The following is a 25,753-nucleotide window of genomic DNA, read 5'->3' as shown; positions in this document are numbered from 1 at the left end:
CAAGTAAGAGTAAAATGTACACATCAAAATAATTACTTGAGCAAGTAAAAAAGATACTCAAGTTGAAGGGCTGTTGTGAGTTCGTATTTATTTATTTATTTATTTTATTTTTTAATCAAATTCAAATATTGCCCAACAACATAACTTTAACTTCGATTGATAAATCAGCAATGCTGACACGTTTTCTTATTCAAAATCTCAACACTAGGTGGCAGCAGTAGTAACGTAAACACAGTCCAGAGGATGCACATACAGTAGAATACAGCATAAAAAAAAATCACACAAGGCCAAATTAATCAAATACAATTTGTATGTATCAAACTGAGGAAAAAAGTCATTTATCATTCATGACATTTTATGGTCAAGACTAATACAGGTGTATTACTCAAGGACTTAGAATCGTGTAGTGCTTGTTAAAGCAAGCATAAACATACAAAGTATATGTTTTCATGAAGGTGACAACAATGTAAGGAATGTTGCCATAAGAACACAAAACTCATTGAAGTCCATAACACCGTCATTATTGGAGTCCAGCTTGTTGAAGAAGTCAGTCAGTGACTGACTGTTGTTGAGCTACACAAAATAAGTAAAATAGTCAAACACTTGGGAATGATAAAGACTTTCATCTTTTTCTCTCTATCTCTCTCTCACCTGCATGCAGCACTCTTTGCGGAGCATCAAAGCAAAATCTGCTTGGGTCATAGTGTTTGTTTCCCCTGACATCGCTGCATACTCTATAAATGTTTCCTGTAGAATGGTAATTGCTTCTATCAACCTTGGCTTTGTGCACATTTCTTCCAACTTTTTCTGAGTGCTCATTTTGGTTCTGGAAGGAGAGAATATCGTAGTTACGTAATGTCTAACACAATTTTTGGGGGGAAAGAAATCTCCACTTACCGAACTTTGTGTTATCTTCTGATGAGTTTAAATGGCGTTGGAGAGGAAAAGTGTCAACAGAAGGCGGTACAGACCTTTTAAGCAACAGTTGGCGACACACCTTCTTGTCACCCTTTTTGAAATGTGGCGTGTTTTGTCTGAGCAGGTTTGTGTGACAAGAAGCCCTATTTGTAGAATTTAAAAAGCATATAGCCTAAGCTACAGAACAGTGGTGCCCTGAAATGCAAAATTGAAGTTGAAATCAAGTCAAAAAAATGTGGGGGGCAATAATAGGTTCTATGTGCCCCCAGTAGTCTAAACATGCTATTGAGATTAAAACCACATTCGTGCAATAATAATTAATGTGCTTGTTTTTATCCATCTCAGGCGGCAGCCATTTTGTCATTCTACCACCCTCTGCTGTCGAATGAAATTGACGTCATAGAGTCCTCCTCGGTCTTGCATTGTGAATGTCACGTGACCAAACAAATGATTGAATCTCTTTGGAAACTGCTAAGTGTCGTTGTGAATATGAGTATGAATATGTTATTAGATAGACAGTCCTTGGTGTACATTGCCATCACTGCATTTTCACTAGCTCCTATAAGTGAGCAGGAGCCTATCCCACCATACTGGACGAAAGGCAAAATAAACCCTGTGTATGAATTTATAAAACCCCACCAGACGCCTAAAAAAGTGGCAAAAGAGAACGTTTGGTTACCCTAGCGTAGCGCCTGAGCGTCCTAGCTTGGGCGGCCCTAGCATAGCGCCCTAGCTGACGTAACCAGGTGAATCTTAAATCGACATCACATGATATAGCTATACAAAATAACAACATATTCAAAGGCAACGCATTATCTCTGAAGACGAAGAGGGTGTTTTGACGCGGAACTTTCAATGACATTTTTATTTACCGGTTCTTACTGAGAAATCCACTTCTATTTTTGGTCTCTTTTTGTCTCAGACACACTTTGTTTGTTCTAGTCTGCAACAGGTTCTCTCAACCAATTTGATGTCGGCAGTTACATGATTAAAAACGAGCTTTTGGTGACACACCCAACAACTGATTTAATTTGCTTGTTTTGAGTCACACAGCAAAATTACGTTCTATTTATAAAGGCAAGTATCATGTTATTCACATCACATGATACTTGTGTATGCGGAATTCAAGCCTTTCGTTCTTCACATCGGCCATTTCTTCTTCTTCGTGTGCCAGGTCTGCTACAGACATCGGCGATCATTATTTACCTTACTATATAGCCTAATAAATATGATACATACGTCTTTAACAGTATCAAAATGTAGCCTTAAAAGCAGAATATTCAGTTGTCTTCATTTTTCATCATGCTTTGTGGCATAATTTCATGAATAGAGGTTTTAATAGATTTTTGCACGGATTAATTTTGAGAGCTGATGTTCTTCAGTGATGAAAGACGTCACGTGTACCATAAATAAACAGGTTTCCTGCTGTTGCTCCTTTAACAGCTTTCTTGAATGCCTTTTTGCTACCATGGCAACGGCCACAACAGAATGTGACCTGACATGACCTGATCTTATCTGACTTGAAAATTACAAGACATGATCATGACATGGCCTAGAGGAAACTGACGCAAGTTACGGAGAACATGCAAACTCCACACATGAGGGCCATGATCCAAACACCAAACTTTAACACTGAGAGGCAGGTGTCATTAACTCATTCGCTGCTATTGACGGCTGTAGACGTAAACAATTCATTTGTACTATTTCTATTTTTTTTAAAAATCAATTTTTGTTAACAAGAGTATGAAAATCTAGATTTTTTTTGTATATTTAGAACAGATGTAAAACTTGTGATTAATTGTGAGTTAACTAGTGAAGTCATGCGATTAATTACGATTACAAATTGTAATCGCCTGATGCCCCTCATTTTTCTTTTAAAAAAACAAAGAAAAATTAATAAACTTTTTTTTTTAAAGAAAAGATTATTAAAAATTAGGGGCGTCAGGCGATTACAATTTTTAATCGTAATTAATCGCATGACCAATTTTTTAATCTGTTTTAATACAATAAAAAAAATTCTAGGTTTTCAAACTCTTGTTAACAAAAGTGGGAAAAAATGTTAAACTAATAAAAATCGTTTTGGGGGAATTTTTTTTTACGTATGTAGCCGTCAATGGCAGTGAAAGAGTTAATGTTGATAATAAACAGACAGGATCACCAGAATGATCAATCTTCATTGTTTATTGATTTAATTGCATTGACAAAATAACAGTGAAACATTAGTTTGTCATTTCAATCCTAATTATTGCCCTTCCCGCCCTTGCCACCTCTGCCGCCCCGGCCGCCCCGGCCACCTTTGTCATCATCATCATCATCATCATCACTGCTTCCTCCTCTGCCACTTTTACCACCTTTGTTGCCTTTGCCGCCACCCCATCTGCCACCACCACCACCCTTACGACCCTTCCTGCCAGCCTTTTTGCGGTGAGATTGAATCATTTTGCCCACAACGCAGATGTATTCCTGGAAGGTGAGCTGGCCATCATTGTTCTTATCCAGCTCGTCAAAGAACCCGTCGATTTCAGATAGCTCGAGTTTTCCCTGTAAACACACAAAATGGGCCACTTGAGAAAAAAAAAAAGCCATACAACCGTATTCTGTGTTGAGAATAAGTTTGCTGTTTTGTCACTTACGCTATAATCAGGTGAATTGATTTCATCAGTCACCAGCGCCTTAAACTCTTCCTTGCTCAAACGGTCGCTTTCATCACTGGAGTACTCTTCAAAGAGATCCACAAATCTTTCAATAACATCTTGCATCTTATGAGGCATAGCTGCTTTGGGAGGGTAAAAACTCTGTTTCTGGTAAAAGATGGGGGGGGGGGGGAGAAAAGAGGTCATTGTTAGGGATTTTCAGCATGTTTGCGGAATGGGCTAAAAACTAACCATAAATTGGTACAAACGCAAACGACATTGTGTTTTATTAATGATAAAATAATGCAGATAATGTCGATAGTCTCAAACACATACATACAAAAGTCATACAGTACATAGAACAAGTTCCATCAATACTTACGGAATCTTTAGTGAGATCTTATCTGGTTCTCCAGCGACTGTAGTGAATGAAGTGAAATCCTCTCATATAGTGTTTATATGACTCATCTCATTTGCCGCACTCCACCTTGACAGGTTTTACTGGTTTGATTTTGACTAAGTCTCGACCGTATCTACCCATGTCTAGTCTGCTCTGCTCTGCTTGGCTCTACACTAAAAAGCAGTGCTTTTTTTTTAGAACTGCAAAAGAGCCGGTACCAGGAAAAGCGAGTAGATTTGTTGGTGGAGACGGGGCTTTTGCAAAGTAGAGTAGAGTAGAGTAGATACCGGCAGTGGAAACGATGCTTAACAGTGCAGTTGCTGCAGCCATAACATTTGTGAAATTTTTTGAATGACGTACACATTTTTGCTTTGACATAAATAGTCAACTTTTTTCTTCTTCAAGAAAACATGGAAAAACTGTGTATTCTAAATAATATTGCATTAGTGGACTACGAAATAAACAGAATCATTCATCAGTCTCAGGGGGCCGCCCTATTGGGCACTATCACCCAATGAAAGTAATGTCATAACGACATTAGCACTTTTCCAGCTAAAACAGCACATTTTAATAAGCCGGGTTTCATACAAATAGATTGGTATGAACTGCAACTGTGTCAGCCCGTCACCATCGAGCGCACGGATTGAGTTTGATCATATTTGGATATGGTGTTGAACTGTTGATGTTGGTGGCAACAGTATTGTACGCTGGCAGTACAACAAGTCAAGTAATGATGTCATGTAGGCAGGTTACAGCCTACAGGGAATGTTATCGAGCCGTGATTCCTCCACACACCGGTGCGATAGAGTAGACAGAGCTTCTTCCAGCTCAAGCGAAGCTTCACAGGTAAAGTTAATAACGTGTATATCCGATATATTTATTTTATAGAGTTGATTTCAAATAGCTTTGGACTTACAGTCTTGTAGCTTTAGCTAAAGACATGCTATAGCACTAGCATTACTAGCATTTGAATTTGGCTAGTGTTAGGTAATTAGCACTGGCATATATTATGAAAAACTGTGAGAAATAAACTTGATAAATTTATAAATCGTGTAATTCAGCGCATAAATCTGCCCATTGCTCTTTGCTATCCCTCCACCGGCTTCAATGTAAACATGTAGCTACGTAGCATGTACCACTTTGGCTATTGAGGGTGTTGGATTATTAACATTGTTTTTCAGTTTCAATTTATATTTTAACCGTTTTAGATATTAGTTATAAAGATATAAATATAAGACAACAGTTAATTCATATGTTAAGCCAATCTATAGTCCTTTGTTCTCTTGCCTGGGAAAGAGAAGGGTAACAAGTTTATTTTCTATATTATCTAAGGGGAGTATAGTTTGTACCAGTCTCTGTCCGGTTGAAGAGAGTCCAAGGACAGGCTGATTTATTATTGTTCAAGTCTAATCTGATTTGTACCCATGGGAACTTGCTTATGGGAGGGGAGAGGGATTTTTTCGTATTCACTGACTTTCAATAAATAACTGTGTGCAAGAGAGGAGAGACACACAATCTGAACGGAACACGGCTTGAGTGTCTTCATTTTGTGTGATCAGAAGCTTCTGACTAATTATACCTTTGCACAGGGACTTCTTCACCAGAATCTCACCATTCATTTATTGAACACGCAAAGAGTACAATAATAATATTGTCTACTCTATCAAGGGGTTATGAACCGTTTTCTTCATCCAAAAGGGGCATGACAGAAAATACATCTTGAGAATTACAGTAATAAAGAGACAGGACGCTGAAAGGTTTGTTATTATTAGTATTTTTTATTCACTTTCTGTCTTGAAAAGAAGCATACAGAATAACATTTTTAAAAAAAGGTCAAACAACTTTGCAATGTACCCAAATTCAAGAATTCCTTTGTCGCCAATTAAATATGATGCCTTTTTTTTTTTTGTCCCTGATTATTTGACTATATATTTTTTAAACTCCTTCCCCTGTCGTATCCTTACGGTAGTACAGAATTGCCAGCTGGGTCATTGCGTTGCAGAATTCAAGGAGTTTGACCTCTTCATCTTTGTTCCTATCCACCTTCTTCAGTGACTCCCTGATGTTCTCCATCGTGAGTTTCCCCTGTTCAAACCCAAATCAAGAAAACGTTAAGTCACAGGGAATATTGTACACACAAACAAACCGAGTCCTGTGCTGTGAATGTGTTAGCGTCAGTACGGCCCCTCACGTTGAAGTTAGCGATGTTGACCTCATTTGCAAGCAAGGCTTCGATCTCATCCTTGTCCAAACGCTTTTTATTTCCGCCAGTGTTGTATTCCTCGAAGAGGTCTGACATCGTCACAATGAGTTTATCCAGGCGGCCCATAGCTACTACTCAGGTTGGGAAAAAATCTATTCCTGTAATTGTTATGAAAAAAAACAGGAGTCATTGTCTTTTTTAAAAATACAGCACAATTGATTTAAATATCACCTGCGATGACAGATATACACGCATCTAGCAAACCCCATCAAACAACTTCCTTCCGCACTTACAATATGTTCAGCAGACAAGATCTTGCATGACTCTTCAGAGATGTCTGACAAGCTCAAGCGATGTGCACCTTCTTATTTTCGACTTTGCACACACACACACACACCCCCACACACACGCAATCAAAATGCGATTTAAATAAAATGTTTCAGACAACACCTAGACTGGTTTCACCCATCAGCCCAATTTGACAGAGAATCCACTTTCATTCATTTGTTCCGAACCACTTATCGTGCTGGAGCCCATTCCAGCAGTTAATGGGCGAGTGACAGGGTGCACCTTGATGAACTAGTTGCCAGCTAAAAAAAAACTAACCAAAAAAAACGTTCACCTTCACACCTTTGTGCACTTTCAGATAACCTACCAAGCATGTTTTGGGAACGTGAGAGGAAACCAAAGTACATGGAGTAAACACGATGAAACCACTTGCACGTGTGGAAACTGTTTAACACAAGGGAGTTTCTCTTTCTCATTGTGTTTGAAATGTACTTACTGGCAAATAAGTAAAACTTACATAAAAGAAGGATGTCTTTGTACTTGCCACGCCTATGTTAAAAAGTGCACAATGAATCCCGTGTACAATCGATGGTTGGGATTTCAAAGTCACATAAAATGACTATTTCAGAAATAATCTTAACATCATTTCTATTTCTATATTCAGAAAAATATGTATGACATAGAAGGAAAAAAAAGCTCAGACTCCACGACTAAAACGTTGTAATCATGCCATTTTACCATTACGTAACTTAGCTAGCCTTGATTTTCCTTTTTGAAATTTTGCGTATGCTGCCGAAGTCCTCCGATGTTACACTTTGAAATCACAGTGACAGACTTAAAAAGGTAATCCGGGGTTGCCGCGGCAACTTGCCATTGGCAAGTAATATTGCGATATGCTGCTGCTTAATGAAGATTTCCTTTAATTAAAAGCGTACTCATATGCCTTTTTGCTGCCAAATGTTAATGCGGTGGAACCACCATTGTGCTAATAGGTCAACGTTATTTATATAAGTGTACAACTTTTGTATTGTACCATACTGTATTATAAGCAGGTCCTCCTACAGATATTGTTATTCAACAACAAATTTCAGGTCTTACCAGTCAGCATTTGAGGACCATTATGTAGGTCATGAATGAATGGAAAAGTTACACATCATTTCTTTAAGGTGTGTCATTTATTTTTCCTTTTTGGTTTGCAGACATGGTATTGAGTAAAAACCTGCATGACTTGTTGGTATGATGAAATGTCTTGAAAAAGCCACAATCCTTCATTGATTGATGAGAAGTAGTGTTCGTGATGAGATAAGTAATACCGCAAGGCTAAGTTGGCCAAACGTAAGTAAATACTTAAGAAAATAGTTCTATATATTACAGCTTGAAAAAAGTCAATATCACTTTTTTTTTGGTCTAAAAAATACTATTTTCAAGACCGCTGTGGATGATATGGGCCTAGTATTATGTTCTTATTTTTCAAAATCTTGTCAAGTAAAATTTTCTTGTTCTGCAGGCAGATAATTTTGCTTATCGTATTTGAAGTCATATTTTTCTTATTTTACTTTTTTCCTTAAATTTTATTATATTAATATGAATATTTTACTGCACCTTTTTGCAGTGTTGTATTGTTTTGTTCCCGTGTTTTTTAGTACTTTACTTTATCCTACTTCTCATTTTTGTATTTCTTTAATTTATATTGGTCTGTTAACCATGTAAAATGACTGCAAATACACATTTATTTATTTATTTATCCATTTATTTATTTAGGATTTTTCTGGGTAAGTATGTACGTTATGTTTTATAAAGAGTAATAGTTATTTTGTAAAGGAATACTACACAGTCATGTCTAGCCCATTTTATTTGCTGAAGCACCCCTAAAATATAAAACACAAAGAGACAGCACCCTCATAGGGTTATTATTATTTTTATTTGGTTCCTGTATTGAAAAGAAGAATGCAGGGGTGGGGGTGGGGGTGGAGACCAGTAACGTTGTAATAGACTGATATTAAAAAAAATATTTGTGGTTAATTATAGCAATATGATGCCATTTTTCATATAACTATCCCTGATCTTTTTTTTCTTTTTACTTATTGCGCTGCCTGTTGCTTCCTGCGGTGGTACAAAATGGCCAGTTGAGTCACAGCTTTGCCGAAGTCAAAAAGTTTGAGGTCATTCTCCTTGTTCCTGTTCGTCTCCTTCAAAGCCTCTCTGATGTTCTCCATCGTGAGTCTCCCCTGTCAAAGCCCAAATCAAGAAATTGTTCATATTGCACACTTATGCAACCATGTCGCATGCTGCGAATACATTTGCTGCGTGTCCCTCACTTGAAAGTTGTCGATGTCGACTTCATTCGCAAGCACAGCTTCAATCTCGTCCTTGTTCAACCGCTTTTTATCTTCGTCAGTGTTGTATTCCTTGAAGAGGTCTGACATCGTCGTAACGACTTCATCCATGCGGCCCATGGCTACTCAGATTCGGGAAAAGTTATGTTCCTCCTGTATGAGTTTTGAAAAAAGACATTCTCACAATTGATTCAGACAGCACCCGCAATTACAGATATCCGCTTTAATTTGTAGCCTAACATGCATACTCCAAAATTACAATTGAGCACGTACTGTATGTTCGACAGGCGAGATGATCTCTTGTGTGACTCCCCAAAGATGTCCAAAGGGCTCAATCGAGATGCATCTTTTTATATTGGATGTCTAACCCATTTATTCAAACGTGATCCAAGTCAGATGTTCCAGACTCCACCTAAACTGGTTTCACCATTCTAATTGGACCCAAGTACATGTGCCGTGCTCAATTCGACAGTGAAACCAATTACATGGGCGAGGACTGTTTATCACAAATAATTTGTCTGTGTACTAGGCACACCCTTGTTAAAACACGTTCAGTGAATCCTATGCATTATATAACTTCCTCAATCAACGGTCGTGGGTTCATTGCAGGGGTGTGCGGTATAAACGGTATACGGTATGGATTTGACTGGACAAACTGTATGTATAAATTTGGACTCTATTGGCCAATAATATATATATACTGCATATCTAAATGGCCCAACATGTCTGACTGCACGGCTGGGGGGGGGGGGGGGGGGGGGGGGCTGCAAGCACTAATTGGTAGACACAAGGGCTGATGAGAACAAGTCGACACACAAACCTGACCATAGTGACAAGTTATTTAAAAAAAAATGCAACACAGAGAAAACATGGTAAAACTAAGTCCATTCAAGACCAAATGAACATAAGCACAGATCATGACAAATAAACGATCCGGTAAGAATGTTGTGCTGCGGCTACGTAGCTTGAAGGTGGCCCATGGCATAGCATTGCTTTTCTGCCCTCATTCGTTGTGACCATAATTTTTTTTATATATATACATTGAGACACTAAGCTTATAAAAATAAAAATAAATCGGTAAAACATTTTCATCATACTCTCTTTTTGTTCAGCCTACCGTTTATTTTGGGTGTAATTCCATTTTAGACCACCAGGTGATGACAGACAATGTAATCATCAGTAACCAGGTAAGTACTAACGGACCTTCTCAGTCCGTCAAGGCCAGATAACGACGCAAACGCTGACGGATGACGGCAAAGTACTTTAACTTATTTCCTGGGACTGCGGCCGAGCCACTCTTTTTCTCCTGTAGCAAGCAAGTAAACATACACTTAGCAGTTATGCTAACTTGCTCACGCACCATTCTCCAAGCCTTCTCTCTTCTGGCTCTGTCCCAATTCTGATAGCTGGTCGTGTTGTAGAGCTCAGGTGACTACAGACTGTGACAATAATGTTGTGAATTTCTCACTTATGCGAGCATTAGTTGAGTGCTAAGTTTGTTTTACATCAGGCACGTTGTTAGACAGTTGGGGTCCTTTGCTGCGCCATTTTATGTCAGGCAGGTTATTGAACAACAAGGGGTCATAAAAAGGGAAGTATTGGGTCCGTTGGCGATCTTCTTCTGCATTCAAGGAAGGTTTGAAGTTTGAAGAGTGTCCCAGTTCCGCCTTGAAAGCGTTGGAGGCAAATGTAAACAACTAAAATGGCTGATTTCGATAAATTGACAGGATTAAATGACACAGGATTAAACATGATCAATCTTCACGGATTTTTATTGAATGCCACGATTACTGACAACGTCAGAAGAAACACGACAAACGGTTGGACAGATTCCTCCTGGTTATCGGGCAATGATGTCAGTCAAATTTGGTATGCAAAGGAGGGGCTGATAGTCGCCCTTTACTTGCAAGGCCCACCTCTGCATTGCCCTCCACGCATATTTTTTTTTTGGCAAATTGTCATCATGAGAATTATGATCTTCATGAATTCTTCTATGTCGAGTTTGCCATCTTTGTTCTTGTCCAGCTGCTCGAAGACCTTTTCGACAACGCTTTCATCGATGGTCCCCTGTGGAACACAAGTTGGCCTTTTTGAGAAAAAGAAACAATAAACAACCGTTGCCGTGTCATCACTTGTGTACCTTGAACTCTTTTTCGAAGAGTCCTCTGAACTCATTCTTGTCCAAAAACTCGTCGTCGCCCTTATGCTCATTAAAGAAGTCCATCAATATTTGCATGCCACCCCGCATCTTTTCCATGGCTACTCGGGCAGTCTGAAAAGTCAGCACCTGATAATTGTTGTGTAAAAACAGGACAGAAATAACTTTGAAAAATACAAGTTCATCTGAATTTGTTGTAAGTCAGTTAGTAAGGTAAGTTTGCACCACGTTACAGTCTGAAGGGGTCAAGTTGTTTTGACCTAGATATTCTTTTAAAATATCCAGAAGGCAAATGTTCTGTTTCAAAGAGTAATGCATATACACCTTCATTATTGGTTTGATTTAAAGCTGCAATATAATTTTTTTTTTTTAAAGTATTACATTTGCCAAAAATACCTTTTTATTTTACCATTTATGACTGAAATGTCTTCTAATTAGTAGATTAACTCCTTAGCTGTTCACAATGGGAACTCCTGCAAGCCTCTGGCCAGTATTTCGGGTTCGAATTTCCCACGCCCTGTCTGCGAATGTGACGTCCTGTGCGCGGCGTGTATGTGGAGAAGGGTATGTGCAGTTTCCTTTTTCATCAGTAGGTGGCAGTAGCGACTCGAAACGGAATATTCTACATTCAGTAGCTTTAATTAAATAACCTGTGCTGTGTGTGTGGGCAAAAGAAAGATGCTAGATAAAGTAGCATACATTTGACATGTCTTAGTAGTGGCGTTTGAGTTTGGCGACCAGAGTATGTTTTGTTTTTTTTTTATACATTTTGATGCCTCGGGTTTTTTTTTTATCATTTAAATTTGCCAGGACAGTTAACAGCACTCTTCTTGGTGGTGTGTCAACTTTGTAACACATTTGCTTTCCCTTTACAGGGATTTCAATTGTCTCCAAATGTAAATATTTGTGATGTCGTTGAAAATGAAAAGTAGCAGTAATGATTTGAAATTAAATGTTCTGTATTGGGCATATAGAATATAGAATATACAAGTAGCACCCTTGAATCCATAGAGGAGGTGTGACCGTTTAATATGCCAGCATTTTCGAAACCACAATTGAAATAAACTTGCAAATCAGGTTTGTGTCGAGTTGACGACATAAATTGGAACATAATTTGCATCAGAAGTATGAATCAAGGTTCGATTCCAGACAGCTGATGAATGAAGACAATTAAGTCGTGGGAGCAAATGCTCCAATTTCTCTTCCACACCAAGATCAGATTTACGAAACATATATCGCACGGATAATCTTCAGAAAATCTTGAACTAAAAGTATCTTCCTCATCACTTATAAACCCTACAGGATTGAACTGAATTACTAATTGAAACGTTGTCTAGTTGAAGTCCCATTTTGATTTGAATACTCACAGTATCTTTAGGTGAAGTGAATTCTTGTGTTCTCCAGCAATGGTGATCTGCGATAGAGAAGTCGGCCCTTTTATACTGGCATGATCAATATTCATGATCTAATTATGACGAAAGGAAAGAAGACGTAGTGCTCATCTTAAGCCAAGTTTTTGCGCCTGTGATTGTGTGTGTGTTGGGGGGTTGGGTTCAAAACCTGTTTTTCTGTTCTTGAATCTATGGAATGAATAAAGTCAACAAAAAACAAAGAAAAAAAGACGGCTGCAAACCTGTAGCATGACTCTCCTCTATTCAGTCCACTATTGAACCTGCTTATACGTTAGAACTGACTTGGTTCTAAATAGCTTTAGTTAATTTTGTTTGCATATTTGTATCATTTTAGTTTTTGTGTTTTATATTACTTTACTGCATTATATTCTTTACTTTTGTATTTTTTACATTTATATTGCGCTTTTAATCCTGTAAAGTGACTGAGTGACATGAAAGACCCCCCCCAAATAAATTAAATAAAATAAAATAATGTATTTAGTATTTATTTACACTTTAGGCGAATCATTCGTCACTTTTTTTGCATTTCACAAGTGAGTCGAAAAAAGAAAAAAGAAAATAAAGAAATCGTCGTATGTAGCAAGCTTCAAAATATTACTACTACTACTACTAATAATAATAATAATTATTATTATTATTATTAGTAGTAGTTAGTAGTAGTAGTATTTTGTCATGTCATGGCTTTCTATGTACAGAGGTCAAGCCGTACTTTCCTTTGTTATCGTCATTGCACACACCCTCACATCACATTCGTGCACGCATTCAGTGCCAACTCTGCATAAAAGGCAGCACCCCCACGTGATGTCTCTCGTTTTCAATTTTCCAACATGAATGTTATATTTAAGAGTAGTGATAAGTTTGCAAAGGGACATGACAACAGCAATTTTGTTTGCAATTCGACAAGTCCAGTGCGTGAAACTGGAACGTAGCGCTTATTATTTAGCATATAGCATGTAGCATGGCTCACGTGGTAGGGTGTTTGTTTCCTAACTTCAAGATTGTAGGTTAAACCCCGAGGCCCCGTCCTTGAACAAGATACAGAGGAGATATGATATGACAAAAGAGAAGATGACGTTATATGGCACTGGTAAGATTATATAACTTAATCTATTGCATGGAATAAGAGGAGATGATGAGGTAAATGAGGTTGGTTGTTTTATCAATATGAGTACCGGGGAAAAAAAGAAAGTCAAAGTCCTGTGTCGATTTGTGACAGTTATAATAAACAGACAGCATTAAAGTGTTTGATATGATCAGTCTTTATTGTTCAGTTTTTTTTTATCAATATCAAGGTTGCACTGCAAATGCTTGAAAAGTATCATTGGAAGAAAAAAAGAACAAACAGATGGAAGACGTCCTCGGTAAAAGCGCTAATCTTCATCTGCGCCCTCTTCCTTGCCACCCCGTTTGGCGCCCCGGCCTCCCTTGCCTCCCTTGCCACCCTTGCCACCCTTGTTATATTTTTTTCGGTAGCAAGCTTTTATCAGTATAGAAATTAATCTGGAGTACTCCTGGATGTTGATTTCTTCATCGTTGTTTTTGTCCAACCTATCAAAGGCCTCAGTGAGATCGGCCCTCAAAAGTTTCCCCTGCGAAAGAGATCGAAATTTGAAGTGACTCCTGCACTGACACAACATGCGACAGACATCCTGAGCACTTTTTTTTTTTTGTACCTTATAATTAGAGGCAGTGACCTCTTTTTCCATCATTCCTTTAAACTCGCTCGTGTTCAAGCAGTCGCTGTCCTCGCCACAGTTCTTCACAAAGATCTCCACGCATTGTTCGATGACTTGGTCCAGCTCGCCCATGGCTATTCGGGAAGGCTAAAATGTCTGCTCTTGTTGCACAGGAACTGCTCAGACAGACGGACAGAAGATAAGATAAGATAAGATAAGATAAGATAAGATAAGATAAGATAAGATAAGATAAGATAAGATAAGATAAGATAGATAGATAGATAGATACTCACGGTATGTACAGCGAAGCGGGTATCCTCTACAACACAGCCTGATGACTCTCTGCTCTGGCATGAAGGCAATGACTCATGCGCGGTTCACATTGCCCAGACAGGTTTTTCTGGTGCTGGCGTGGCTCTGTGTGCTTTGCGAATGAGTCACAAAATGTGAAAGAAGGGAGAGTCTGTGGTTTAAAACTGCTAGCAAGATTTGAATGCGGCTACTTCATGACCCAAAAGCCCATCCCCACCCGCGAACAAAGCTATGCCCCTGTCAAACTAATTCTCAAACATGGCTACTCATAATGGCATGTGATTTTAAAAGTGCGCAGTTGTGATAAATGCTGAGAACGCATACTGAGCTTCATCAAAATAGCAGCGCTAGCAATGCTAAGTTAGCATTACTGTAAAACTGTAAACAAGCTAACATTAAACCACGACCGCTAAGTAACAAGATCAGGTCAGACTATATAAAAAAAAAGACAAGTGTTTCTTTGTTGTTCTTTTTAAATTGTAAACTCCCTATTTAAGTTATGTATAAATATTGCTTCTTCTTTTTTATTAGTATTATTTTTACATGCAATAAACATGAACTATATACCGTCATGTTTCAATAAAAAACACACTTATGCATATATTTTGTCTGTATTTGAAATAGCATTTTTGTCATACATCTTGTCAGGAAGTGCATGGGAGGCTACACAGTAGAACGATGCTGCCACCTAGTGTTAGTTTCTGCTTTCTACGTCCCAGCCCAGTCAAATCTGGGGTTTGGGGGGGGGGGGACATGGACTGAAACCTGTTAGCATGTTAACATTTGAGCAATTCTTAAAAAAAAAAAAAAATAGAACCAATTTTATTGACCTGCCTTTGCGTGTTTTGGACTCGTGTTTCCATATTGCTATTTAAGCCACATGTTTGCATAATGACTTGTAGCATGTTAGCATTTCAGTTATTGTCATTAGAATTATGACGAGACTATATAAGATAAATAAGATAAAGATGTAAACTACATATCCACTTCCTTTTTCACTTTTGTGTTTGTTTGTTTATTTATGTATTTTTTTGTCTATGTATTTATTTATTTATTTTAGGTTAAAGTTACTATCATGTCATATGTTAGCATCAACCTGTGTAGATATTCTTTGGCACATACCGCACATTTCCTTTAATTTATAGGCTATAATAAGTAACACTACATTCCAGATTAGAATTTACATTATGGTTTTCTTATGCTGGTTGTTAGCATGCTATGTGTGTTAGCAAGCCAACCTTCTGTGTATTTCTGTTAAATAACTTGCCGATAGTTGGGATTTGTCACTCTGAAATAGTGCCATTTGAGATGAATGCCATCTGGTGTGGACAAACGTATGCTCACAAGCAAGGTTGTCTGGCAACGTATCACATATTTTGAATTCCTCTGATACAAATAAGATGTGTTCTAAGGGCGTGATATATAAACCACTTGCAAACCTTTGGTGCCAGATCGTGTATCATCTTGCAAGCCCCAAGTCATAAAATATTGCTGGAATGACCAAAAGTATAGATTTAAAAAAATAATAATGAAATTTGCCAAATTGTGACTGACTTATGAGGTTTCAGCCCAACCTCAGCGATATGTAATATTCAGATCAATGATTTATATAGTTTCCCACAGTGCACGTGATGATCTCTGTCCCTGGAAAGTGTCACCAGTTTCACCAATCGACATAAAATTAGGTGGATGTGTATATCATCATCGCTTCTTAAAGCTTTAGTTTTTTAGTGTGTGTGTGTGTGTGCTGGCTTGAATGCCAGCATTTTTTGGACCCCCATCAAACTCTGCATAGCAACAGCTGGCAATGCAAATGTTAGCTAAGAAACAGGAAAGAAGCAATTCTGCTAGCTGGTTAAGATTTTATTTCAGCTGTGAAAGGTTTTATCATGACTCACATACAGTGCGTGTATCATTTGTTAGCTTTGTGGTTAGAAGAAAAACATCCATCCATCCTTCTAAGGAAAACCAGACAGTAGTGCCAAATAACTTTTAGGCCTCTTGCTATTTATCAACTGCATGGTTATCAATCACAGTGTTTCAGAGGCGGTAAGACCAGGGGTGGACGTCTTCGAGCTAAAATGTTTCCATGTGTTCAAATCAAGCGGAATAAAAAAACAGAAAAATACAGACAGAGACAAGTTGCTATTCAGTCAAAAAAAAAAAAAAAATACTCGTGGAACAGACGCTCAGGACAGAAGTGTCTGCTTCCTCTATTGTTTGCCCTTCTTTTGGTGAAGCACGTAACACTTCTCACAGGCCAAGGAGAGGCCGGCGACCAGCGGGAGAAACTCTTCAAAGTCCAACTTGTCGTCTTTGTTGAGGTCCAGGTCCTGCAAGATGCAATCCACCGTTTTGGGGTTCTTTTGAGTCTGAAAAAAAAAAAGAGTGGGGGTAAGGGGTGGAGGAAGAAACACAGTCGTGATGCTTGGCTCAAGGAATAACAATTGGATTCAGGATGCCAGTTGACTTCCTACTATGTTCGATTTTTTTTATTTTACTACATGGAATAATGGACATAGAATATTATCTGTTCCACATGTATGAATTAAACCTTGATCTAATTACACAGGGAAAGTAAGTAAGATTCTTAACAGTAAGACAATGTTAACTTTTTTATTGGTTTATTTGATGTTACCATAACAACTGTTAGCAGGTTAGCATTTTAGCAATTATCATTAATTGCCCTGCCTTGCTCCTTATTATACTCCGATTATTATCTTGCTATGTGTTTGCATACCAACTGTTAGCGTCTTTGCTTTCTACCTATTAGTGGACTTTAGAACTACAGTATTTAAGCGCATATGTCCGTTGAGGTCAAAGATCTTACAGAATTTACATTATGATTATGAATGTGTTTAAGTTTTTAGCATGCTGTCTGTTAGCTTTTCGTATTGTTAAAATTCATATTTCTTTTTACTCAAAGATAATTTGGTGTATGTTCATGCTGCATTAGACACTTTTTACTGAATGAAGTCCACCATGGACCATTTCGACTATTTAGAAAAGAAAACGGTCATTTTGGCCACTCTTTTATATGACAGTAGCAGGTCACGAATAAATAACTATCACATTTTGTTGTTAAGCAGTAATGTAAGCCATTACTAATATATTTTAAACTTTTGGTGAACTGATGTGTCTTTTGTCCGCTTGGGTCAGCTTTTTGTGACCTATAAAAGCTCCCCCTTGGCATTTGATAATGATATGTGACTCCGTTCACTCAGGTAATATCCAGTATGATCAATTTTGTAAGTAACATGGAGAGAACGTGCTCTCACCTTGAGGAAGGTAGGTAACTCCATCTCCAGCAATTTTTTCAGTTCTTTCTTGCTTAGTGTCCTCCCATCGCCGTCGTCTTTGGCGTAGCGGTGGAAGATAACAATGAGGTTCTCCATGCATTTCTCCAAGTCAGACATGGCTGCAGAGACAGGTGGGTGCTGCAAAAGGGGCAGTGACAATATCAGTATTTGAGAGAGTTGTGTATCGACTGCATTATTTATTTGGCCCCACCCCTTACTATTTATCTATTTTGTTCCATGGGGAAATGTATGACTAACAAAAGTGGCTGATAATTTCATGTTTTAAGGAAATTATTAATCTCTTATTCATAAACACATTGGGCTATTTAGACCTCTCTGCATCATAAGAAGTCATCATTAGTATGTTTTGTTCTATACAGTGTTTATGCATTTTTTTTATTTTATTAATATTGTTTGTATTCACACGCAGTTATATTTATTAACAGCGAGGTATATATAGAAATAAATAAACACACATAAATAGGCTTTTTTTAATGATAAGATAAAATTCTTTATGCATCAAACTGCATGAATATGACATATTAACATGAAATAGTTTCATTTGTTAAATTATTACATATTAAAATATCCATCCATTTTCTTAACCGCGTGTCCAGCCAATCCAGGCATATTGAAATATATTATTTTTAAATTTTATTAAAATACATGTATTTTATTCATATGAAACTGTTCTCATTGACGATTATACAGTATATTCTAAAACAAAAAAAATATGTAAATTGAGTATATGTAAGAAATAAAAACACATGACAATGATCTACGTACAGTATTTTTTTTTAAAGGTCAAACAAAGACAAACAGCTCATTATATCATCAGCAGCCAAACCAAACAGTGGAGCACTAAGGGAGGATACGGGTGTTGCTTTCATTGGCACTCGGACCAAATTCTTTTATTAGGCCAAATGTTCGAGAACATACGGACATCCTTATCTCATGACTACTGCTCTTTGCTCCACATCCGCCTTTTTCCTACTGGAGCCACAAAAAAAAAAGTCGTAAAAAATTATACATGGAGCATAATGGAAACACTTTTAACAAAAGGACAGGAAGCAGAAGGGCCAGCAGCAGCAGCAGCAGCAGCTCGTCCCTAGAAAAGTGGAGTGCGCGCAAACCGCAGACCACCCAATGACGCATCGCAAACACACCCAGTGGCCATCATGCAGCATTTTGCGTAAAATTGATGTTAAATGACCATAAACCAGAACCAGCATTTGGACCTTTCACCCGAATCCATTTAGTTGTCGTTTTAAGCCACTATGATTATGTTTTTTTTCCAAGTTTCCATGAACTATACCTTTTGGTATGCATGCGTAAAATGAGCGTAATCTGGCCCCTAAAAAAAAGTGTTAAATGAAGAAACGGGGACTTACCAGGCGAAGAGGAGGCTGAGTGAGCAAGATGGCTTTGAGAGAAAAGCAGGAGTTCACTGCGAGTTTATTGGGAGTTTATATAGTCAGCCGGGCAACGCCCGGGACGAGGAGGCGGGAGGAAGATGAAGAAATACTAAGTGGGAGGGAGTTAAAGCAAAAAAATGTGCTCGTGCCTCAGTCTACACACGACACTCGCATTTGAACTCCCAGAATGATTTTTTTTTCCGCACCCCCAAATATCAAAACCGCAAAGCTGACTTTTTCCCTATTGAAGCTCAGAGGGAAAGTTACACTCTATAATCAGCATCCTTGCATACAGTATGAGATGCTTACAGTCACAAGTTTCCATACATTTTCTCAGGCTGTGGAATGAGAGGGTGTGTCTAAACTTTTCACCCAGTTTCTGAAACGTCTCATACCATGTATACATGTGGTGTCTTGATATACGAGTTTAATCGTTTTTTTTGGGTCACACTCATAACACAAATCATTCGTATCTCAAATTATTTCTCTCCCATAGAAATACATGGAAATGTTTTTAATGAGAGAATCAACACTGTAATATTATACATTTTAAAAAATATATACTGTACAATGCACCGTCATTAACTCATTCACTGCCATTGATGGCTATAAACGTCAAAATTTCATTTGAATAATTTCTACTAGTTTTTTCCACTTTTGTTAAAAAAAACTAGAAAATGATTGTACATTTAGAAGAGATAGAATTTGTGATTAATCGTGAGTTAACTAGTGAAGTCATGCGATTACGTTTTAAAAAATTATCGCCTGATGCCCCTAATTTTAATCTTTTCTTTAAAATAAATAAAATAATTGTATTTTTTTTTTAAAGAATTTATCTTTTTTTTAAAAACAACGTTTTTTCGCATGACTTCTCGAGTTAACTCACGATTAATCACAAATTTTAAATCTGTCCTAAATGTACAATACATTTTTGTTTAGGTTTTCATACTCTTGTTGACAAAAGTGGAAAAAAATGTTAAACTAATAGAAATTGTTAAAAAGATTTTTTGACGTCTATAGCCGTCAATGGCAGCGAATGAGTTAAATAGAATTAAACCTTTTTTTTTTTTTTGTCACAATGCGCGTGCCTTGGCCACCTGGTGGCAGTATAATTCATAATTCACACTTTACTTTCCTGCCAGGATGTACTTCCCGTGGGGCATATCCTGCCTAGAACTTCAGTGGGATTCATATGAGACACGGCCCATAAAAACAGTTTCCAGCCAGAATAGGGTGTGTAAAGTAAGTTATAATTCTTGTGGTTCACCTTGTACTGTTATATTTCTTTTTTTTTTTTTTTATAACAGTTCCTCTGAGGTTTTTTTTGTCCTCATTACTACTCATGTAGGCGGTAGGTTCCTCTCCTCTTACTATGAATCATCAAGTCCAAACGCAAAGTCACAATGTGCTTTACAGCTAAAAATTGAACATTAAATCAGTCACAAGTTGAGGTTAACAAGCGAAATGTTGAGCATAAACAATATTTGAACATGTTACATTAACAGGAAGTAAAAATATGTTGTTGATTTTCAACATAATATAAATGGGAGGAAAAAATGTCAGCTCCAGGAAGTTCCAGCAGCTAATCAGCAATAGCCGGATGTGATGTCAGCTCCATGGTGGGAGGCCATGACCAGGATAATTTATTATTACCTAATTTATTTGAGCACTGGTGCTTCCTTATAAATTGTGAGTTATGTGCTTTTCATTAGACAGATTTGACACAATTCACATAGAATGAGACAAGACACATTCAGCGTTTTTCTTGATTTTAATTACAAAATGACTTGTGTTGTATGAATAGTAACTGAATGCGGTGCAGTAATCTCTTTAATGGAATGTTGACCTGGCCGATGAAAGCAGGACATCTGTTTTCGTTCACCCGTTCTTTTATCAGTTCTTCCTCTTGCCCTTGGTCGCCATCTTGGCGGGGACCGCCGCGGGCGCGGCTGCCTGGTAGAGGGCGGCGGATATTTTGTTGATGTAATACAGGGCGAAGAGGGAGAAGATCAGGCTGCGAGGAGAGAATGTGGGGGTAAAAAAAAAAGAGAAGCGCATGTGGAGGGGAGTAAAGTGAAGAGATGACTGACCATGTGGTGACACACACGCGATGAACCAAACCGGATGCAAACAGCGACAGGCACAGGCACAGCAGAACTGGAAGTCCAACAATGTTGTTTAAGCAGGGAATATTAAGCTCACAGCTGAAAAGTCCTGGTACAGATCCGTGTTTGCTTACAACGTTTCCTCCCACATTCCTTGCATACTGTACACATGACATCATTGAAGACTCTAGATGTCCGAAAGTGTGAAGTATGTATGAGTATATCTTCATCTTGCATAAACTTACTTTCTGGGAAGATCTTGGCTTGGAACCCTTTCCCAAAAAACAGATTTTCCAGATTACTAAATGCCTGAAGAAGCTGAGTCAAGGCTAATGATTTGCAATACAGAATGTTACGCAATTGAGTGATACCAAGTCAAGTGATCAGTCCCGTGGACACAGAGGATACAGTGAGGGAGCAGATGAAGAGGATAGAGCCCAGGAAGCCCCCCAGGATGGTGAGCCACTCGGTGGATGCCAGCTGCTTACTGAACATCTGCATGCCGGCGAAAACCAACACCGACAGCAGGCTGGACAGCACCAGAGACGTGCCCGTGTTGACTGCTGCCAGGACAAAAACCAGCAGCTTAGTCCCCTAGTTTGCTCCTTTTCATGACATATTGACTAAAATTCTCTTTGTATAACGCAGTGTTGACATTCTTAAGTAGTCAATCCAATTTATGATAAATGTATCTATAAAAATTCTTACATTTTGGTCTGTGGAAAATTTACAATATATGATGTCATCTTTTTTTTTGTGAATATCTACAGAACATACTAAATCAGTTAATCCTCCTTAAAAAAAATATTTGGGCTAATTAAGAGCGCTGATGATACAAGAATGCATATTTTTCGTCTGAGATTTTTATCAAATAACTATTAATCAAATGTTTATTAGTTCAGATCCTAAACGCATAAGTTGCAACACATTGTACTAATAGAAAAAGTGCATTACACACGAAGCTTATTTATTTTCGTAAACCCATATTCAGCCTTTTCTCGCTTGATTTACAGTTCTACATAGGATAGTTGTTTCCTTTAAATTGACAGTGCAGTAAACCACTATTGCCACTTTCGGGATGATTTACTATTATTATTTATATACAATAATGGCCAAGCATTCATTTCGAAATTCAATTTAACGCCTTCCCTAATGACACGTCAGTGTTCAAGCGGAAGCCTGGCAAATGCTAAGCTGATGCTAACGTCAAGTCAACGCACATAAGCCACAACGTGGCCAGTAGTGATGGCCAACAAGGTTTTGCATTTAGAATTCAGCTTATTACTGTAATCGATCAAACATTTGGAGCTAATATTGTTATAAATCGGTGCTAGTTAGCTCATCAGTTAGCTGGACAAGCTAGCTACTTGAGCAGAGTAATTGTGCCGGACGTCTGTATGCACACTAAAACCACATAGATAAATTCTCATTAAGCGTGTAATACATACCCATGGTTCCAAGTTAATTTGCCGTAATTGTGGTTATGTTTGTTTCTTTTTAAAGGTCCAATTTAACTTCGCCGAACTAGCCGAATAGGAACCGAAGGAACTTTCACCCGGAAATGATTCCAATGCTGCGGATTACGGTAGACATATATGAAGTGTCTGCCAAGCTACGAAAAAATATAATGGCAATTTTAAAATAAAACTGTAAATAGTCCACAAATTACATAAATATAACAAATAATAATAATAATACATTCATGAACTTAAATAAACAATTATAGTATACAAATACATCTATAAAAATAAGATTAAATAATCAATAGTTATCAAATATAAATTAACAAAACTGACACTTAAGTAAAAAATAATATATGGAGATCTTATAACGCTCTTGGTAACAAAAATAAAATAAAAGTGTAAAATAATACTAGCTACAATTTTTTTGGGGGGGGGGGAAATACATCAAATAAAAATATAAGTTAAACAAATAAGGAATGCATTAAAACAATACATAAACAGTAATAATGATCATCTTCTCCTAGAAGAACAAAACAAGTAATTGTCATTATCTATGTATAAATAATGAAACAAATGAGTCAAATGTATTATTATTTATTTTTCTTTCTTTCTTTTCTTTTTACAAAATGTATGTATTATTTTACATTTCTATGAAATGTTTTTCAGCTGCAGTGACAGACCTCTATCACACAATTTTTAAAAAAGGAATACAGTGGACTGTCCCGCTATTTGTGGGGCCAGCCTGTGAATAACGAAAATCCTTGCACAACTGATGCCCATTGATTTTTTTTAACCCACCAAAAATTATTCAAAACACACTGGTATACCTATAATATGCGTTTTCCACAACCCCCCCCCCCCCCACAAAACAAAAAAACAAACAAAAATAAATATACATATTTAAAAAAAATCATCCAATAGGAGAATCCACGGGTACCAAACTGTGAGTATGTAAGGGACCACTGTATAGAGCGTGTCCTCATTATTGTTGCAAGTGAGTTTGAGCCTATCCCAGCCGATCACAGAGCACCTGTAGATAATAATTCATACCTAAGGACAATTTAAGATTCTCCAATGAACCTAACATGGCTGTTTTTGGAATGTGGGAGAAAGTCAGAGTACCCAATGCACGAGGAGGGACATACTCCACACATAGAGACCCGTCCGTGTACATCATAATGGCTTCTTTGACAGTCCAAAAACAGCGATAAATAGAAGAATCTCCATGAAGGCAGGCAGCACACTAAAAAAAAAAAACACAAAGAATGACATAGAGTCACAAATATTATTTTCTAATTTGTAGTCTCAGTCTACTCTATTCCCGGAAAATGACACTCATAAATATAAATCAGCATATGTGCACCAACCTGCAGGGGACAAAAATAATCCAATATGTCCAGCACTCCCACTTCTCAAACACAAAATAAGACAAGGAAACTGATGCGCTGCAGTGGACCGTCAGTGCTAGATAATGTGTATGTCATGGAAAAACAACTAAACATCTTTTTTTTTTGAAAACTCCGGCAAACTGACCTGCAGAAGGCAACAATCCACCAATAGACGGAGCAATCCCACTGCTCAAATAGAAAGAAAAGCAGAGCCACCGAGCCACTGGCATGGGCTCCAGTGGCTAGTGCAGGAGTCATGGAATTGCTGTACAACTGATGACAATTAGCAGACTTATCAGTGCATAATGTGCATATCCTGAACTGATTTGGTTTTATTTTTATTGATATCATACATTAAGTTTATCCATAGGTAATTTTGCTTAAGTGACAGTAGATAAAGAACACACCCCTGTTTAATTAAGATGGTGGTTGGAGGTTCCTCTGTCTTAACAGGTGTTCACTTATTCTCCACATATGTGCATCACTGTATGTTTAAACATTTATGATCATCTCAAAAGCGGGTGAAGGATACACAGAAGGCCTTGGCTGCCATTAAACATGGACACTCCCGAGAAAAAGCCAGCTAGCTCGATGGCGAATAACACAAGTGTTACAGACAGAGCCACCACCAACCTGTAACACACAATACATAGTAGTACATGATGTATGCATATCTGTGTGCATGTATTCACTTTTCTTTTTCCTTACTTTAAGTCCTCACTGTTGTATTGCTCTTGTGTGAACTCCAAAGGCAAGCAGGCCTTCACGTTATATTCCTGTAAAACCAACAAGACTTGGTGTCAATCAAATCACCTGAATAAAGTGCTTCAGTTGACAAAAAAAAAGAAGCTTGAATATAACCAGCTCGAGCCTTGTGAAGGGGTCGCAATGTTAAAATAACAATGACCGTAAATTAACTCACCCTCGTCCAAAAGATGGTGATGACAATAACAAGGTGGGCAATGATGGTCAAGAACCGTGCAGGAACAAGGCTGCTGATGGCCGACATCTTTACTTTCTAGCTACCTGTTTGAAACTAAATAATAATTAGTGTTTTAATAATCCACAACAAAATAGAAAAAAAGCTATTATTTACTATATTTGTCGTCATAACATGCCATATAAATAAATATTCACAATCACAGCACACAGCAAATACACCAGCAGCGTGGATTAGTTGCTATCATTTAGCGATTGTTAGTCAATAAAACCACACTACATGCAACACCTTTTCAACTAAGTACAGTTAAATTCACCTTGTAAAGTAGCGCATCAGTCTAGAAAAACACACAAAAGTTAGTTGAGTCCGTCAGTCGCCGCGTTTTACATGTTCAAAACGTTCGGCTGCAGCCAGAAGTAGCATTGGTTGCTACAGCAACTGTACGATTGGTGCGTCGTTGATTGCACACCGGAAGAAACACAATCCAAAGAGTCATATTAGTAACGTTTCCGACCGGACGACAATGGTGAGGGACGTGTTTTTTGTTCATTCTTGCTACAATGCTGCCGTCTGTTGGCAGCTCAAGAAACTAGGCCACGGGATTATTATTATTATTATTATTTTTAATATTTAACATTATCAATAAAATTGAAAAAAGCGAATTGTAAAAAAAGGGACAGTGTTTTTGTTTTGTTTTTAGCAGAAAACTCGAATGCATGTAATTAATATTCAGAAATAATAATAATAATAATAATAATAATAATAATAATAATAATAATAATAATAATAATAATAATAATAATAATC

General features: G+C 37.6%; 5 protein-coding genes and 2 long non-coding RNA genes across 11 annotated transcripts; all 7 read right to left on the bottom strand.

Moving 5' to 3' along the window:
• Positions 1-71: 71 nt before the first annotated feature.
• Positions 72-1,049, bottom strand: LOC147172402 (uncharacterized). Its single transcript, XR_015095425.1, has 3 exons — positions 898-1,049; positions 652-826; positions 72-573 (listed from the first exon to the last, which is right to left on the bottom strand). It is a non-coding gene; the product is annotated as an uncharacterized LOC147172402 (long non-coding RNA).
• A 2,032-nt stretch (positions 1,050-3,081) lies between these two features.
• LOC147172399 (uncharacterized) lies at positions 3,082-14,527 on the bottom strand. Its single transcript, XM_086077890.1, has 6 exons — positions 14,318-14,527; positions 14,022-14,200; positions 13,734-13,937; positions 10,919-11,050; positions 3,552-3,719; positions 3,082-3,459 (listed from the first exon to the last, which is right to left on the bottom strand). The coding sequence occupies exons 2-6, from the start codon at positions 14,154-14,156 to the stop codon at positions 3,157-3,159; spliced, it is 942 nt and encodes a 313-aa protein (XP_085934016.1). The 5' UTR covers positions 14,157-14,200; positions 14,318-14,527; the 3' UTR covers positions 3,082-3,156.
• LOC147172401 (protein S100-A6-like) lies at positions 5,710-6,609 on the bottom strand. 2 transcript variants are annotated; one of them, XM_086078292.1, is made up of 3 exons: positions 6,448-6,609; positions 6,143-6,312; positions 5,710-6,036 (listed from the first exon to the last, which is right to left on the bottom strand). In XM_086078292.1, exons 2-3 carry the CDS (start codon positions 6,278-6,280, stop codon positions 5,887-5,889), a joined length of 288 nt encoding a protein of 95 aa, XP_085934418.1. In that variant the 5' UTR covers positions 6,281-6,312; positions 6,448-6,609; the 3' UTR covers positions 5,710-5,886. The 2 variants fall into 2 exon arrangements, with proteins under 2 accessions (XP_085934418.1, XP_085934419.1); XM_086078293.1 differs by having other exon boundaries at positions 6,386-6,490.
• Positions 8,345-9,202, bottom strand: LOC147172400 (uncharacterized). Its single transcript, XR_015095360.1, has 3 exons — positions 9,052-9,202; positions 8,761-8,931; positions 8,345-8,670 (listed from the first exon to the last, which is right to left on the bottom strand). It is a non-coding gene; the product is annotated as an uncharacterized LOC147172400 (long non-coding RNA).
• Positions 14,528-16,178: 1,651 nt separating the features above from the next.
• On the bottom strand, positions 16,179-19,189 carry LOC147172398 (protein S100-A1-like). Its single transcript, XM_086078291.1, has 3 exons — positions 19,027-19,189; positions 17,615-17,773; positions 16,179-16,708 (listed from the first exon to the last, which is right to left on the bottom strand). Exons 2-3 carry the CDS (start codon positions 17,750-17,752, stop codon positions 16,550-16,552), a joined length of 297 nt encoding a protein of 98 aa, XP_085934417.1. The 5' UTR covers positions 17,753-17,773; positions 19,027-19,189; the 3' UTR covers positions 16,179-16,549.
• Positions 19,190-20,802: 1,613 nt separating this feature from the next.
• krtcap2 (keratinocyte associated protein 2) lies at positions 20,803-22,741 on the bottom strand. Its single transcript, XM_086078840.1, has 5 exons — positions 22,604-22,741; positions 21,564-21,718; positions 21,401-21,464; positions 21,141-21,207; positions 20,803-21,064 (listed from the first exon to the last, which is right to left on the bottom strand). The coding sequence occupies exons 1-5, from the start codon at positions 22,605-22,607 to the stop codon at positions 20,944-20,946; spliced, it is 411 nt and encodes a 136-aa protein (XP_085934966.1). The 5' UTR covers positions 22,608-22,741; the 3' UTR covers positions 20,803-20,943.
• Positions 22,742-23,230: 489 nt separating this feature from the next.
• Positions 23,231-25,403, bottom strand: tmem107l (transmembrane protein 107 like). 4 transcript variants are annotated; one of them, XM_086078787.1, is made up of 6 exons: positions 25,263-25,403; positions 24,929-25,042; positions 24,715-24,782; positions 24,539-24,639; positions 23,986-24,248; positions 23,231-23,861 (listed from the first exon to the last, which is right to left on the bottom strand). In XM_086078787.1, exons 2-5 carry the CDS (start codon positions 25,013-25,015, stop codon positions 24,031-24,033), a joined length of 474 nt encoding a protein of 157 aa, XP_085934913.1. In that variant the 5' UTR covers positions 25,016-25,042; positions 25,263-25,403; the 3' UTR covers positions 23,231-23,861; positions 23,986-24,030. The 4 variants fall into 4 exon arrangements, with proteins under 4 accessions (XP_085934913.1, XP_085934914.1, XP_085934915.1 ...); XM_086078788.1 differs by having other exon boundaries at positions 24,152-24,248; XM_086078789.1 differs by having other exon boundaries at positions 23,986-24,082.
• Between the last annotated feature and the right edge of the window lie 350 nt (positions 25,404-25,753).

This window comes from Leptonotus elevatus, chromosome 6 (genome assembly GCF_054856555.1).
Source record: "Leptonotus elevatus isolate MCC_2025b chromosome 6, RoL_Lele_1.0, whole genome shotgun sequence".
Taxonomy (NCBI): domain Eukaryota; kingdom Metazoa; phylum Chordata; class Actinopteri; order Syngnathiformes; family Syngnathidae; genus Leptonotus; species Leptonotus elevatus.
This window is presented reverse-complemented; position numbering and strand designations above follow the sequence as displayed.